Source organism: Molossus molossus, unplaced genomic scaffold (genome assembly GCF_014108415.1).
Source record: "Molossus molossus isolate mMolMol1 unplaced genomic scaffold, mMolMol1.p scaffold_m16_p_1, whole genome shotgun sequence".
NCBI lineage: Eukaryota > Metazoa > Chordata > Mammalia > Chiroptera > Molossidae > Molossus > Molossus molossus.
Genome location: NW_023425344.1, coordinates 114,824,756 through 114,841,883, shown reverse-complemented (window position 1 = coordinate 114,841,883; position 17,128 = coordinate 114,824,756). Strand labels below are relative to the sequence as shown.

Genomic DNA, 17,128 nt, shown 5'->3' with positions numbered 1-17,128 from the left:
TTAGTCTAATTTGGTAGATGTGATATATGCGTAATTAGCATAAGGCGACTACTAATGAGTACCAGTCTTGCTGGAGAGGAGGCAACAAAGAAGACCAGCGAGAAACGTTGAAATAACGAATTATGTGGACGATGATGAGCTCCAGGTCAAGCCTTATTTTTCTGTAAGCAGTGAAAAGACACTGTTTGAGCAGGTAGGGGAGGATGGATGGTAGCTGTATAGAGTAAAGGTGTGGGTGGCTACGTGCTTAGACTCTGGAGTTAAGACTGCAAGATTGTGTGTGTTTGTTAATCCATACCCAAAGATCCTTTTCCATTGGTTTTAGATAGAGTGGAAGGGAGGGCGGGGCAGGGGGATGGGACATCATTTGAGAGAGACAGACACAGGAGCCAAACCGGCCAGGGCAAGACTGCAAGGTTTTTAACTGCCACATACTAACTGTGCAACCTTGGGTGAATTACTCAACCTCTCAGAGCCTCAATTTACTCATCTGCAAAATGGATGATAATCCCTATTTTATAGGGCATCGTGAGGATTGAGAAAACTTTGAAAATACATATACTGTGCCTAGCACATATAATCATTAAATGTGTATTAACTTATATTCTTACTTCTTTATAAGGCATTGCTTAGGAGATTAAGCTAACAAAGATAGGTACTCTGGAACTGAATGTACCAGAAACTGGAGGCAGAGAAGCACATTAGAAAATTGCCATAGTCCTAGACTGTAAGAGTTGAAGGGAAGGGACAAATAGGAAACATTATGAAGGAAAACCTATCTCCTTTGGAAAAGGAGACAGTGGTCATGTTGGCAATACCTGGGGGAAACTGGCAGAATTATAGAAATGGACTAGAAGTCTAAAGGAAGAGCTTGTTGTGGACAGAAGAGATGATAAGTTCAGTCTGAGGGGATGCTTTGGAGATTTCAGCAGATACCTCTAGATTTGTGATTGAAGCCAAAGGGACTTATCAGAGCTTTAAGTGTAGGTTTTGGGATGTGGCTTAGTGAATACAGTTGAGTTTTTTTAAGTAGAGAATGTAGAAGCAGAATATCTGGGTATGTTTACCTGGTTAATGTACCAGATGCCTAAATCGATTTTCCCATTCTTAGACCCAGCAGGAGGCAATGCTATTCAAAATCAGAAAATCAGACCTTCTACTGGGAGAAATAGCCAGTTTCCACAGCCCACTGCCCCCCATCTCTCTGTAGAAATGTGTTTACATTTGCCTTCACTTCTTCCAAGCTGTACTGTACAGACCTCTCTAGAGTCTTATCCCAAACTTGAATTTGTCCAACAAACTGGACAAAGACCCTGTACTGAGAAAAATGTTTTATCCTTGATCAGAGACAACCCTATACTTAGAGATGAATGGCCCTGCTGAGAAAGGGGAAAACCCAAGCTACTTAATTTTCATAACAGAATATTGTCTTTGCTGCTTTTCACTCAATCTACAGGTTAAACAGCATAGTATGATGTTTTCCAAGGGAATCCAATAAAAAACACTATCCTTGGTGGTTTCAGTGAACTCATTAGAATGTTCAATACCCAGGCCAGTTTGACTCAGTGGTTAGAGTGTTGGCCCTCAGACCAAAGGGTCAAGGGTTTGATTCCTGATCAAGGGCACATACCTGGCTTGCAGATTCGATCCCCAGGACCCAGTCGGGGTCATGTAGGAGGCAACTAATTGATGTGTCTCTCTCACATAGATGTTTCTCTCTCCCGCCCTCCCTCCCTCCCTTCCATTCTATCTAAAATATCAGTGGAAAAATATCCTCAGGTGAGAATTAACAACAACATAAAAAGAATGTTCAACATATTTCTTCTTCATTGTGCTAGGTTAATAACTACAATGTATATTTTATCTATGTGAAATACCTATATATCTAAAGGACAAAATTGCTACATAAATCTCTCAGTTCATTGAGACTTCCTGAATTAATACTTTTTGTATTATACTTCACATCTTTGCAATTACTTAGTTAGAAAAAAAAATAACACTTAAATTACTCAGCAGTGACCACATTTTCATAGCAAGAGTGTAATGTTATTTCAATAATTTTTAAATGACATACTATATAAGTCAAAGGATGCCAAAGATTGCTAAATTATTTCTACTTTTTTTAAAATCCTCACCCAAGGATATTTTTTCTATTTCTCTTCAGATGGTGTGGGAGGGCAAAAGAGAGAGAAACATTGATGTGAGAGAGACACATTGATTGGTTGCCTCTCAAACAACCCCAACCAAGGCTGGGGACCGAACTGCAACTGAGTTACATGCCCTTGACCGGAACTGAACCTGTGACTCTTTGGTCTACAGGCCGATGCTCTAACCACTAAGCAAAACCTGCCAGGGCAAATTATTTCTACTTTTTATTTGCCTTTCATAGAAAAGCAGTTTACCTTTTGTTGTTACACTAAAATACCTAAATATCAGTTCATCTACTTGATTTCTGATGATGGCATAATAAATTTGACATTTCATTAAAGGCAATTTCAAATTAGCCCATTTATTAATGGATCAAGTAGAATTATTAGCCAATCTTCACAAGAATCTTTATTTTATGATGCACACAATGCATTTTATGTGTGTTTATATTAAATAATCTTATAGCCCCGGCAGGTTTGGCTCAGCGGTTAGAGTGTTGGCCCGCGGACCACTGAGACCTGGGTTCGGTTCCCGCTAAGGGCACGTACCTCAGTTGTTTGTCCTCGGCCCTGGTTGGGATCATGTGGGTGGCAGCCAGTCCATGTGTCTCTCTCACATCGATGTTTCTATCTTTCTCTTCCTCCCTCTCTCCTTCCCACTCTATCTGAAGATAAATGCAAAAATGTCCTCGGGTGAGGATAAAAAAAAAAAAAATAAATAATCTTATAGTTCAAAGTTATTTTTCTCATTTTTTAGAAAATAATAAACTTTATTTTTTTAGAGCAGTTATAGGATTACAGAAAAATTGGGTGGAAAGAACAGAGAGTTCCCATATGGTCCCTTCAACACATAATTTCCGCTATTATTAACATCTTGCATTAATATGGGACATTTATTACAACTGGTACATTATTACAATATTCATTACAATATTGATACATTATTATTAACTAAAGTTCATAGTTTACATTAGGGTTCACTCTTTATGTTATACATTCATGCGGAATAATTTAACTGCCCTAAAACTCCTTCGTGCTCTTTCCTATTCATTTCTTCTCCCCAACCCCCAATTTTTGGCAACCCTAGTCCTTTTACTGTCTCTGCAGTTTTTGTGTAAGGGTAAGATCTATGTCTAGAATCAGTTTTTTTCTTTTACATGTGGCTATCCAGTTGTTCCAGCAGCATTTGTTACAAATACTATCCTTTTCTCCATCAAATTGCTTTTTTTCTCTATCAAAACCCAGTGAACTCTCTGGGTCTGTTTCTGGGCTCTCAGTGCTGTTCCTTGTATATATTTGTCTATTCTTTCACCAGTACCATGTTGTCTTGATTACTGCAGCTTTATAGTAATTCTTGAAGTCTGGTATTGTCTTCCAATTTTATTCTGAAATATTGTGTTGGTCATTCTGAATCTTTTGCCTCTCTATAAATTTTAGAATCAGTTTGTTGATATCCACAAAATAACTGGCTGGGATTTTGACTGGGATCATGTGGAATCTATCGATCAGGGTGGGAAGAACTGACATCTTGACAACACTGAGTCTCCCTATACATGAATGTGAATTATCTCTTCACTTAGTTCTTTGAGTTCTTTCATCAGATCTTGTACATATTTTATTAGATTTATACCTATTTCATTTTTTGGTACTAATGTAAATGACATTGTGCTTTTTAATTTCAAGTTCCAATTGTTCACTGCTAGTGATATTAGTAATTTGTGTCTTCTATTTTCAGTTAACCTGGCTAGCAGTTTACCAATTTTATTGATCATTTCAAAGAACCAGCTTTGGTTTTACTGATTTTTCTCTATTGATTTCCTGGTTTTAATTTATTTTTGCTCTAATTTCCATTATTTTCTTCTGCTTAGTTTGTGTTTAATTTGCAATTTTTTTCTAGTTTCTTAAAGTGGAAACTTAGATTATTGATTTTAGATATTTCTTGTTTTCTACATATGCATTCAGTGCTATAGATTTCCTGCTAAGCACTGCTTTTCGTTCATCCCCCACATTTTGGTGTTATATTTTCATTTTATTTGTTCAGATTATTTTAAAATTTCTCTTGAGACTTCTTCTTTAACCCATATAATACTTATAAATGTGTTGTTTAATCTCCAGGTGTTTAGAGGATTTCTAGGTATCTCAGAGTTGTGACGAGCTTAATATTTTTACTTCAACAAAGTAAAATAATATCCCCCAAAACTGAAATGTAAAATCATTTTCTATTTAGGATAATATAGAAATATATTTTCTCCAGTATAAAATAGTAAGGAAAAAAATTAAACCAGAAGCCTTAAACAAGAAATTAAAAGTAAAATTTTCATAGTTAATTTTAGAAATGTCTTTAACAAACATTCTCCCTGGGCTGAAGGGGGGGAAATCTTTTAATCTAAATTATTATTGAATTTGTACAACGTGTACTCTTGGCATGAAGACATAATTAACTATTTTGATTCCTGTTTGATTCCATATATGTGTGTATTAAATCAAGTTTACCTAGGAGAGATTCTTATGACAAAAGCAAACACAGGAGATATTTTAAAATCTCTTAAATGTTTTAGGTTCTAGATACCTAGGTCATTGTTTGCTTTTATGACTAGTCTGGTATTAGCTAATAACTGTAGGTTCACAAAATATGTCACATCCCTACCTTTTCACCTCCTTAGCAAGAACAATTTCTAATTCAAACAACCATACTGGTCTCTAGTAAAGAGATTTGCTCATATTCATAGAATTAGCAAAACAGATCTGAATGAAGTAATAAGCTTATATGAAGCTGAATCTAGAAAATGTACCCTATGAAATTAGCCAGTCACATATGAACAATGTAAAAGATTCATAAACAAAATTTTATTTTGCAATAACTATTTTTGTGATTATATAGCTGGATCTAGGAAGAAAATGCATAAATAGCCGTTCTTTTCAGAAATGAACAGACTTTCCACTGTACAAACCCACATGCCTGCAGCACAATGAAAGAACAAAGAAAACGTCTTTGCACTGTGGTTATATCAAATCCAGTGAACCTAATGTATCTACTTCATCTATGTCAAAAAATTTTCCCTTTGTCCTGATGACCAAGTAAAAGTTCACAGTACTTATATGAAAAAAGCCATATCATAACTTTGTACAATTACTTAGGCTGCAATAAAACTACAACATACACATATATACACAACCTCAAATAGGTCTGTCTTTAATGGATGAAGAAAAATAACAGTATAACTGATTTCACAAATACTTCAGAGACATTTTTCTTAAAGAAATCTGTGACCACTTCATTTTTCCAGCCTCCTTAAAATGTTCTTCAAACCTTGGCTGGTTTGGCTCAGTGGTTGGAGCGTCAGCCTGCGGACCAGAGGGTCCTGGGTTCGGTTCCCGCTAGGGGCACGTATCCAAAAAAAAAAAAAAAATGTTTATCAGCAATACTTCTTCCATCTAATTACATTTACTGTGTCCCGTGATGTCACACACTCATTAACTGCATGAACAGTTCAGTGCTTACATAAACCGAACATTTTAAAAAATGAACCTATTATCCGAAGAATGGTACATTAAGAATTCTATTTTGTGAGTTTATGGAAATTAACACACAGAAATGTCCTACATGAACATACTGATTTTCTTTCTCCTAAAACAAGCATAATGAGCCAAAATACTTGAGTGAAAACAAGTAACACAAAAAAGTAGACCACTTGGAGGAAAGAAATCTGACATTTACCAGCAATTTGGGGGAGGCGAAATGTCAACTCTTAAATGATGCAGTCCATGACATGAATTTGTAATGTATCTATGTCGGGCAGAACTTCTCCACATTTGGGGCAAGAATGAATTGGTATATTTTGCTGCTGCTGTAGCCGCCAGTTCATATCCTCAGCTCCTGGGAGTAAGCATTAAATGAAATGTTATTCCATTCCTTCCATGTTACCAGCAGTCTACTTTGATGGATTTTAGTAACAGATGGTTAATTTTAACATCAGTTAAACATTGAAATCTATACCTAGTGGGAAGTGAATCCAGGTCATTTTTGTCTTTTACTGAAGTAATCTACACACAGAAAATCTATAAAAGTAATACCTTCTTCCCTATTATTTTAAGATTTAGGCTCTATTCCAGGTTCTGGGTACATGAAAATACATAGTTTTATTTCTAGCTATCAGATAATACATGGATATTTGAGAAAAGAAAGAGATAGATGAGGATAATAAGCTGAAGAGGAAAGATGTGGAGAAAATGATGAGCAGAGCATGGAGAATATTTGAGAGAAGAAAGAGATAGGTGAGGGTATAAGCTAAAGAGGAGAGATGTGCAGAAAATGATGAGCAGAGCATGGAGAAGTGGTATCCTACAACAGTATGTTATCTCCTTAGAAGCAGAGCCAGTACTTGTGTTCATTCAGCAGATACTTTTGAGTACCTTGTGAGATGGAAGAGAAGGATTCAGATATGGTGGGGGTGTCAGACAAGAAAAGTGACAGCATGACATGTGAGGGAAGTACCATGGCTGTGTCATGCACAAGGTGGTTTAGTGGGAGGACAGAGAAAGGCACCTGGCTCAGACTGCTCCATGCAGACAGGCCCCCTGGATGAGGCCTATTCCACTTGAGGCTTAAGAATGAATAAAGGTTATCCAGGCAAAGTGAGGAGAAAGAATTGAAGAATGAGTCTGTCATTTCCTCCAATTTTGGAGCTGGACCGAGGTTCAAGTCTAAATCAAAGAATGCTTGAAATGAGCCTTCTCTAGGTAGGTTCCACACGTGCAAATTGTGATCAGTGCTGGAAATGACTTCTGGCTCCTTGATCTGACCTTTCTGGACAAATGCAAACCATTTTTGTTTTGTAGAGTCTCACCCAGATCTCCAGACTTTCATTCAATCCCCAAATGTTTTTAGGGGGATAACAGTGCAGGTAACCTTTAACATGGTTATTTGCTTCTGAGCATATTACTTGAATTGAATAACATGTGAGAGACTATTATAGATAGTTTGTATTCAGCAAACTTTAGAAGTACCCTTGAATAGAAATACTGATCACAAGGCATGATTTCTAAAACAGGGAGCTTTCTTTTTTTCTTTTTTATTGAATTTATTGGGGTGACACCAGTCAACAAAGTATACAGTTTTCAGGTGCACAACTCTACAACATACCATTGGTATATCACACTGTGTGCCCACCAGCCCAAGTCAAGTCACCCTCCTTCACCATTTACCCCCCCCCCCATACATTCCCCCACTCCCCCCCACTCCTGGCAATACCCACACCATTGTTCCTGTAGCAGGGAACTTTCTAATGGTCTCATTGTTCTACATCAGGGATCAGTAAACTTTTTCTGTAAAACGTTTACTGGAAATCAAACTGTCGACCTCTTGGTGCGTGGGTTGATGCTCAACCACTGAGCCACACTGGCCAGGCTGGATTTTTTTTTTTTACCCTCACTCGAGGACGTTTTTTGATATTTTGTTCAGATAGAGTAGGAGGGAGGGGGGGGGGGGAGAGTGAGAGAGAGAGAGAGAGAGAAACATCGATGTGAAAGGTACACATCGAGTGGTTGCCACTCGCACGACCCAACCAGGGCTGGGGACAAACTGCAACCGAGGTACATGCCCTTAGTGGGAGCCGAACCCGGGTCTCTCTGGCCACAGGTCGATGCTGTAACTGCTGAGCCAAACTGGCCAAGGCTGGAATATTTTTTTATAAGACAAAAAAGCTTACTAGGAATAAATTTTAACTTTGTGATGAATTTTAGATTATAATACAAGCCAAACAGTGTTTGACCAATTCTTTTTCTTTTTAATGTCAAGAGGCATTTGCCTTAGATGAATGAAAATCTTCCCTTAAGAAATCTAAGTGCAAGAGATTGCCCTTTTTGACTCAAGACAATTGTGTAGGTATTTCTAGATATGAGGTATATTGGTGTTCCTAGGATATTTAAAATTAGGTTAGAGAAAATGCATAGACTTCTGGTCAAGATGGTGGCGTACGTAAATGTGGTATTGAGTCCTCGCACAACCACATCAAAGTTACAACTAAACTACAGAACAACCATCCTTCAGAACCGCCTGAAATCAAGCTGAATGGAAGTCCTACAACTACGGAATTAAAGAAGCAGCTACATCGAGACTGGTAGGAGGGGCGGAGGAGCGACGGGCTGGTCCCACACCCACCTGTGGCAGATAAAAATTAGGAGGATACCTTGGCTGGGAAGGTCCTTCCTGAGGACTGAGGAGTCCCCATCCCACACCAGGCGCCCGGCTCAGGGTTCCAGTGCCAGGAAGAGAATCCCCATAACTGCTGGCTGGAAAAACCAGCGGGAACTGAGGCTCAGGGAGGCTGAGGCAGCTGGAGCCCCAGGCAACTCCTCTTAAAGGGCCCGCACACAGACTTATTGGACTCTCTCCCTCTAAGCTTGGAGGGGAGGCAGCTCGAGGGGCACCAGAGACATACAGGGAAGAACTGTTTGGCATTGGAGCGAGGGCTGGAGAGGGGGCTTTCTCCAGGACAAACGTGCTGTCAGAGGCCTTTGCTCCTTTGGTGAGCCCTTCCCTGGGGTGGCAGACAGCCGCCATAGCTGGGACTCCAGCAACCTGGCTCACATTGGTTGCCCCGCCCTGGTGATTCCCTGAGGCCCTGCCCCACCCAACTTTCAGGCCCACCCAAGCTGTTGCCAGTTGCTTAACCATAGGATTGGCCTGTCATGGATCCTGCTTCAGGTTTTCCTGAATTCTTTCAAACAAGCAGCATCTGGTCTCAGCTAGCCCCATACCTCTCGTTAAGCAATACATAGACACAAACACAGGGAGGCAGCCAAAATGAGGAGATAAAGAAGCAGGTCCCAAATGAAAGAACAGAACAAAACCCCAGGAAAAGAACTAAGCAAAATGGAGATAAGCAAACTTACAGATGCTGAGTTCAAAATACTGATTATAAGGATGCTCAATGAACTTAGTGAGAATCTCAGTGAACTTAGGGAGGGCCTCAAGAGCGTAAAAAAGGACCAGTTAGAAATCATGGATACACAGTTAGAATTGAAGGAGGCATTAACTGAAATAAAGAATAATTTACACAGCTTCAATAATAGAGTATGTAAATCCAAGGAGCAAACCATCGATTTGGAATATAAGGAAGCAAAAAATCCCCAATCAGAACAGCAAAAAGAAAAAAGAATCCAAAAAAATGAGGATAGCTGTCATTTAGAATTGATGGACATATAAAGAGTTTCCCAGACAAGAAAAGTTAAAGGAGTTCATCACCACCAAACCGTTGTTATATGAAATGATGAAGGGTCTTTTTGAAGAAAAAGATAAAATATATGAACAAACAAAATGGCAATGAATACATATCTATCGACAATTGAATCTACAAAGAAAATGAACAAGCAGAACAGAAACATTCTCATAGATACAGAGAACATTTTGTTGGTTGCCAGATGGGAGGAGGGTTAGGGGAATGGGTGAAAAAGGTGATGGGATAAAGAAGTACAAATTGGTTGCTAGATTGACAAACCTCAAAGGGAAGGGGGTTGGGGGGTGGAAAGAAATAATCCAAAGAATTTATATGCATATATACATAACCAGTGGACACAGACAACAGTGTGAGAAAAGGCAGGAGGGGTTGAGAGTGGGAAGGGGTCAATGGGGGAAAAATGAGGAACATCTGTAATACATTCAACAATAAAGATTAAAAAAAAGATTAAAAAAAAGAAGAAAATGCATAGCAGTGCTCAAGTAGGTAGATACAGCTTTCAGAGAAGGATAGAGCTTTCTTTTTACCCACTGATGCAAAAATTGCCTGAGGCTATTGTTTTTTTTTTTTTTTTTCTTTTCTTTTCTTTTACTGATTTTACAGAGAGAGGAAGTGAGAGAGAGAGAGATAGAAACATTGATGAGAGAGAACTTTGATTGGCCTCCTCCCGCATGCCCCCGACTGGGGATCAGGCCCACAACCTGGGCATGTGTCCTGACTGGAATCGAACCAGTGACCTCTTGGTGCATGGGTCGACACTCAACCACTGAGCCACACCAGCCAGACCTGAGGTTATTGTTTATGTCCATTCACATGCTGCTACCTCTCTGCCTGTGCCCCATGAATACTATGTTTACTTGTATCCTGAATTACTACCTCTTATATTTACTTTAGTCTGTTTTTTCCCTGTAAAGGAACTTTGGTGGTGGTTGTGGTAGAGGAAATAGGAGGAGATAGGAGAAAAGGGATACTCAGAGAAATTTCCCCAAGATTTAACAGTTAACGATACATACTAATATTATTTCCTTACTCTTGATAACATTGTGATCTAGTTCCATTTCAATAGTCAGTTGTTATGTGGAAGGGACTTAGACTGGATCAGCATAAAAAAAAAAGTAACCAGTTGGGAAATTGATAACACAGAGGCAATGCTACACCTGGCCCACACCTGTGTCAGGTTGGGGCATGTGACCATTTCTGCACATCTGTCCACGTAACAGCGTCAGAGTACGGAGGGTGTTGACGTCCAGAGCAGTTTATCACAGGTGACTTTTGTTACTATTCTCCTTTATCTTACAGATGTCAGATGCAGACACTGGTGTTTAAATATTTTTTCCCTATAAGTTATTAGAAATAGATAAGTATTATCTTTGAGTTTCATTTCAGGATAGTAAGGGAGATGTGACAAAATACGTGTTCTAAAAGGGGGCCTTGGAGCTACTAGGTTGAGAATCACTAGTTCTAGATTCTTCTCTCTCTCTCCCCCTTCCTCTCCCCCTCCTGCTCTATCTAAAGATAAATGCAAAAAAAAAAAAAAAAAAAAAAAAAATGCCCCTCGCCCTCTTATAGGGAAAAAAAATGTCCTTGGGTAAGGATAAAAAATACGTGTGTGTGTGTGTGTGTGTGTGTGTGTGAGATGATCAATTTCATTCAGGAAATTAAAATCTGGATGTAGTACATAACTGAATGACAGTTTATTCCATGCAGTACTGTGTAGTGGTTAAGGGTCAGATAGATAGCCTTGGGTTCCGAGTCCGATTCTGCCCCCAATCCACCTTATCATCCTGAGCAACTTAACCTTGCCTTCTATAAGATAGTGATAATATATACCTGATAGAATTGTGTGAAGGTTACATGAAATACTGTGTATGAATGAAGTGATCAGCACAGTGGCCACTCATAGTAAACTGTCAGTGGTAACATCATTATGTGCATAACAACAGGTAGTAGGTGAGTATATCAGCTCTGAGGGAGCTTATTTAAAAGAGACTGGCCCAGCTGGTGTGGCTCAGTGGATTGAGTGTCGACCCATATACCAAGAGGTCACTGGTTTGATTCCCGGTCAGGGCACATGCCCAGGTTGTGGGCCCCATCCTCGGTGGGCAGCCAATTGCTGTTCTCTCCCATCGATGTCTCTCTCTCTCTCTCTCTCCCTTCTTCTCTCTCTAAAATCAATAAAGAAAAATTATTTAAAGAAACAAACAAAACTTAAAAAAATAAAAGAGACTTAAATTTATATTTAGAACACAAATAATTATAATAAATAGCAGGTAAGTACTAAAACAGGAATAAATTACTCTGGAGATTCAGGAGGAAGAGGTCACATTCTCTTGGTATCAGAGATGGTATTTGCAATGGGTTTTAAAGATGGGATAAGAGTTCACTGGAAAGAGACTAGAGGAAGACAAGCATATGAGTGAGGGAAGGGCATCTACATGAAGGACACCCCATAAACAAGTATATGTAGTTATACAAGTTTAGGGTAAGTTCAAGGAACAAGGAATGATTTAGTTGGCTAATTGCTATAGGGGAATACAGTGAAAAAAGACTTAGAAGTTTGGCTATGCCAGGCCTTAACTGTCAGCATGGAGAGTCTGGTCTGGATTTAGTAGGTAATGGATGGGGAGATTGGGGTACTGTGGAAATAAGACTGATGGGTACTACATTTTTGGTAGCTTGATTTGAAGTCCATTATATATGATGTAGTGGAATTTATTTTTAAGTATCTTCAAGGATAGTTATTCCCTGGAATCTTGAAAGCCTAGAATCACACATGACTCACCTCTTTGAACAAGGTAATCCTGTTGGTCGGGGTCACTGGTTCTGGCCCCATGACGGCTCTGCATTTCCATCAAGGACTGCCTACTGGGATTAAAAGCGACACTCTATGTGATATTCTAAAACCCAGAAATATGTCAAAATAAAGCACACATTCAGCAGAAGTTATGAGGAAAAAAGAGCTGAACTACAATGCCAAGGTGCATAGAAACCAGAACTTAAGATTAACTTGAACTGTAAATATTACTGGTACTCAGACACAATGATTTTTTAAAAATCAATTAGAAAGTAACCAAACTGTCAATTGATAGGGGAATGAATTAGAAAAAGTGACATAGCCCTGGCCGGTTTGGCTCAGCGGTTGGAGCGTTGGCCTGCGGACCAGAGTCCCGGGTTCGATTCCCACTAGGGGCACATACCAAAAAAAAAGAAAGAAAGAAAAAGTGACATATTTCTAATGAAACACTACAGAGCAATTAAACAAAATGAGTTAAATCTGTACATATATACACACAATTTAAAAATCACAATGTTATGTAAAGCAAGTTGCAAAACAAGATTTATAGTGATCATTTTGTAGTTCAAGCACAGATAAATTAGTATTATCTTATTTTAAGATATTATACAGATGTGTCTATATGTAACAATATAAAATGGATGGGGGTGCTACCCACCAACTTCCAGGCCGTATAGGGAAGGGAGAGAGAAATATAATGAAAGATGGAGAACAAAAAGACTTCAAACTCATCAACAACTCCTTTTTTCTTTTAATAAAAATATACTTGAAGCAAATAAAATAAATACTAGTAACTGTCAATTCTGGATGGGGAACATATTAGTGTGTATTTTAATCTCTGTATTTTTCTATTTCTATATTTTTCAATTTTTTCTCAAAATGAAAATTTATCCTCACCCGAGGACTTTTTTTGTTTTTTTTTTCCAATTTTTGTACAGATAGAGTGAGAGGGAGAGAGAGAGAGAGAGACATCGACGTGAAAGGGACACATCGAGTGGCTGCCACCCGCACGACCAACCAGGGCCGGGGACAAACTGCAACCGAAGTACATGCCCTTAGCGGGAACCGAACCCGGGTCTCTTCAGACCGCAGGCCGACGCTCTAACCGCTGAGCCAAACCGGCCAGGGCTCAAAATGAAAATTTAAAGGACAGAAGCAATTTTAAAACATTAAAAAAATTTTTTTAAATTGATTTTTAGAGAGGAAGAGAGAGGGAGAGGGAGATGGAAACATTAATGAGAGAGAACACTGACTGGCTGCCTCCTGCATGCCCTCCACTGGGGATCGGGCCCACAACCTGGGTATATGTCCTGACTAGGAATCGAACCAGTGACCTCTTGGTGCATGGGTCTACCCTCAACCAGAGTCACACTGGCCGGGCAGGACAGAAGTAATTTTAACAGCATTTTCTTTTACGATATATTACAAAATTATTATTATTTTTTTATTTTTGTCCTCACCCGAGGACGTTTTTCCATTTTTTGTACAGATAGAGTGGGAGGGAGAGAGAGGAAGAGAGAGAGAGAGGGAAACATCGACATGAAAGGGACACATCGAGTGGCTGCCACCCGCACGACCAACCAGGGCCGGGACAAACTGCAAGCAAGGCACATGCCCTTAGCGGGAACTGAACCCGGGTCTCTCCGGACCGCAGGCGGACGCTCCAACTGCTGAACCAAACCGGCCAGGGCTTACAAAATTATTTGAAGTGATAGGACTTTTTCATTCATGACAGTGGCAAGCTATGACTTTAAAACTGTCCTGTTTTCACAGCTAATAGAAAAGCAAAGAACTTGATCAGGTTTCCCCAAAATACTGCCAAGCCTTGTAAGTCAAACTAAGTATAGGAACCCAGTCAAGTGAAGTGTACCCAGAGATTCTTAGAGCTCATATTAGGAACTATCTTTGCCAGATCCTGCAATGAAATGTGCTCTAAGTCTTCCCCTCACCTTACCTGCCTCCATCTTCAAAAACATTATTGTCTTTCAGCAAAATTGCCAGCTGCAGTGCCAGTTGTTCCTTTTCTTCATGAATCTTCTCTCTTGCTGCTCTTTCAGCATGAAAATCTGAACAGTAAACCTCCATCTGTTAGAGGAAGAAAGAGACAGCAGTTACTATCTAGATGATGTAGATTCTCTACAGCTCACCTGTTGAGGTGAAGAGGTAGTGCTGTAGCCTGTGATATGCCTTCTAAATGACAGGTACATGTTCCTGATAGAAACCAGTATAGTGACCGTGACTTTCCAATTACCTTCAAGTAGAAGACACAAGTTGTGTATGTGTGTGCACTTTAAACAATTAGAACCCAGCAATTACACTGATATAGGTGGTTTAAATACTGTATATACCATCAATTCAGTAAAATTCTCTGGTCTCTTTTTTAAAAATTATATTCAGGATTAGCTTAATATAGTAAATGGTTTATTTACTGGTATATTTATGAAGGCTGGCCTTAAATTTAAAAAAACAAAACAGATGCTATTTATTGAATTCTAAATATATGCAAAGTTCTATGTTGACTATCTTATTTCACTTCATCAGAAATCTTGGGGCCCTTCCCATGATTACTTATAGACCGGAAGCCAGGACCTCAGTTCTCTTTCCCATCTTACAAGATGGCAGGTGAAAAAACTGAGAAGCTGCATACGAAGAAGAAACCTGGTGCCAAGAAGGCTGATGCTGGTAGCAAGGTTAAGAAGAGAAGCCTCAAGGCCAAGACACCTAAGAAGGGGAAGTCCACTGCAGCCAAAAGCCTGTCCTAGTCAAAGGAATTGGCAGATATTCCTGGTCAGCTTGTATTCCCGAAAGGCCATGTACAAGAGGAAGTATTCAGTGGCTAAATCCAGGATTGAAAAGAAAAACAAGAGAAAGTTCTTGCTACTGTCACAAAACCAGTTGGTGGCGACAAGAATCGTGGTACCTGAGTGGTTAAACTTCGCAAAATGCCTAGATACTATCCTAATGAAGATGTGCCTTGAAAGCTGTTGAACCATGGCAAGGAACTCTTCAGTCAGCATGTAAGAAGACTGCAGACTAGCATCACTCCCAGGACCATTCCGATAATCCTCACTGGATGCCACAGAGGCAAGAGGGTAGTTTTCCTGAAGCAGCTGAGCAGTGGTTTGCTACTTGTGACTGGACCGCTGTCTCTTAAACAAGTTCCTCTACGTAGAACACATCAGAAATTTGTCATTAACACCTTCACCAAAATTGACATCAGTGGTGTGAAAATCCCCAAATATCTCACTGATACTTACTTTAAGAAGAAGCTGCACAAGCCCAGACACCAGGAGGGTGAGATTTTGGACACAGAAAAAGAGAAATATGAGATTGCAGAGTAGTGCAAGGTTGACCAGAAAGTCGTGGACTCACAAATAATGCCCCCCCAAAAAGCTGTTACCTATCAATAATAACCTTAAATGTAAATGGTTTAAATGCTCCAATCAAAAGACACAGGGGAGCCCTGGCCAGTTTGGCTCAGCAGTTAGAGCATCGGCCTGCAGTCCAGGGAGGCCCCGGTTCGGTTCCCACTAAGAGTGCATATCTCGGTTGCAGTTTGTCCCCAGCCCTGGTTGTGCAGGTGGCAGCCAATCAGTGTGTCCCTTTCACGTCGATGTTTCTCTCTCTCTCTTCCCACTCTATCTGAACAAAAAATGGAAAAATGTCCTCAGGTGAGAATAAAAAAAAAAAAAGACACAGGGTAGCCCTGGCCAGTTTGGCTTAGCAGTTACAGCATTGGCCCATGGACTGAAGGGTCTTGGGTGTGATCCCCGGCCTTGGTCAGAGTTGTGAGGGAAGCAAGCAACTGATATGTCTCTCTCACATCAATGTTTCTCTCTCTCTCTCTCTCTCTTCCTCTCTCTCTCCCTTCCTTCTACTGTATCTAAAAATCAATGGAAAAATATCCTTGGGCAAGGTTTAACACAACAACAACCACAAAAAAGGCATAGGGTAGCTGACTGAATAAGAAAACATGACCCATATATATGCTGTCTATAAGACCTACCTCAGAAGAAAAGACTCACACAGAATGAAAGTGAAGGGATGAAAAATTTTTTTCTATGCAAATGGAAATGATAAAAAAAGCTGGGATAGCAATAGTCATATCTGACAAAATAGACATCAAAAGAAAGGCCATGCCCTGGCCGGTTTGGCTCAGCGGTTAGAGCGTCGGCCTGCGGTCCTGAGAGACCCGGGTTCGGTTCCCGCTAAGGGCGCGTACCTCAGTTGCAGTTTGTCCCCGGCCCTGGTGGGTTGTGCGGGTGGCAGCCACTCGATGTGTTCTTTCACATCGATGTTTCTCTCTCTCTCTCTCTCTCTGTTCCTCTCTCTCCCTCCCACTCTACCTGAACAAAAAAAAAAAAAAATGGAAAAATGTCCTCGGGTGAGGATAAAAAAAAAAAAAAAGAAAGGCCATAACAAGAGACAATCAAGGCCACTTCATAATACTAAAGGAATCAATACAACAAGAGGATATAAACCTGGTCAACATATATGCACCCAGTGCAGGAGCACCAAAATATATTTTTAAAAAAGCTTCTGGAGGACTCTAAGGAAGAGATCAACAGTAATACAATCATAGTAAGGGACTTTAACACCCCACTGATATCACTGGATAGATCTTTAAAAAATCAACAAGGAAACAGTGACCCTAAATGACACACTAGATCAAAAGGAAGAAGCAGAAAACCCGAATAAGATGATAATAACTGATGAAATTGAAGCAGTAGTAAAAAAAACTCCCAGCAAACAAAAGCCCTGGTTCAGATGGCTTCACAGGGGAGTTTTACCAAACATTCAAAGAACACCAATTCTCCTCAAACTATTCTAAAAAATCCAAGAGGAAGGAACACTTCCAAGTTCTTTCTACTAGCCCAGCATTATCCTAATTCAAAAACCAGACAAAGACACTACAAAGAAAGAGAACTACAGGCCAATATCCCTGATGA

At 39.7% G+C, this 17,128-nt stretch overlaps 1 protein-coding gene across 2 annotated transcripts in view; it reads right to left on the bottom strand.

The window, feature by feature from the left end:
- Window positions 1–5,555: 5,555 nt before the first annotated feature.
- The window catches only part of OPTN (optineurin), a 53,377-nt gene continuing 41,804 nt past the window's right edge, over window positions 5,556–17,128 (bottom strand). Inside the window, exons 12-14 of one of the 2 annotated variants that reach the window (XM_036254719.1) lie at window positions 14,134–14,264; window positions 12,168–12,250; window positions 5,556–6,024 (exon numbers count right to left, since the gene is read on the bottom strand). In XM_036254719.1, the coding sequence (XP_036110612.1) occupies window positions 5,897–6,024; window positions 12,168–12,250; window positions 14,134–14,264 (342 nt within the window). In that variant the 3' untranslated portion in view covers window positions 5,556–5,896. Of the gene's footprint in view, window positions 6,025–10,672; window positions 10,723–12,167; window positions 12,251–14,133; window positions 14,265–17,128 lie in introns of those variants that run through there. The other variant, XM_036254710.1, reaches the window with a different exon arrangement.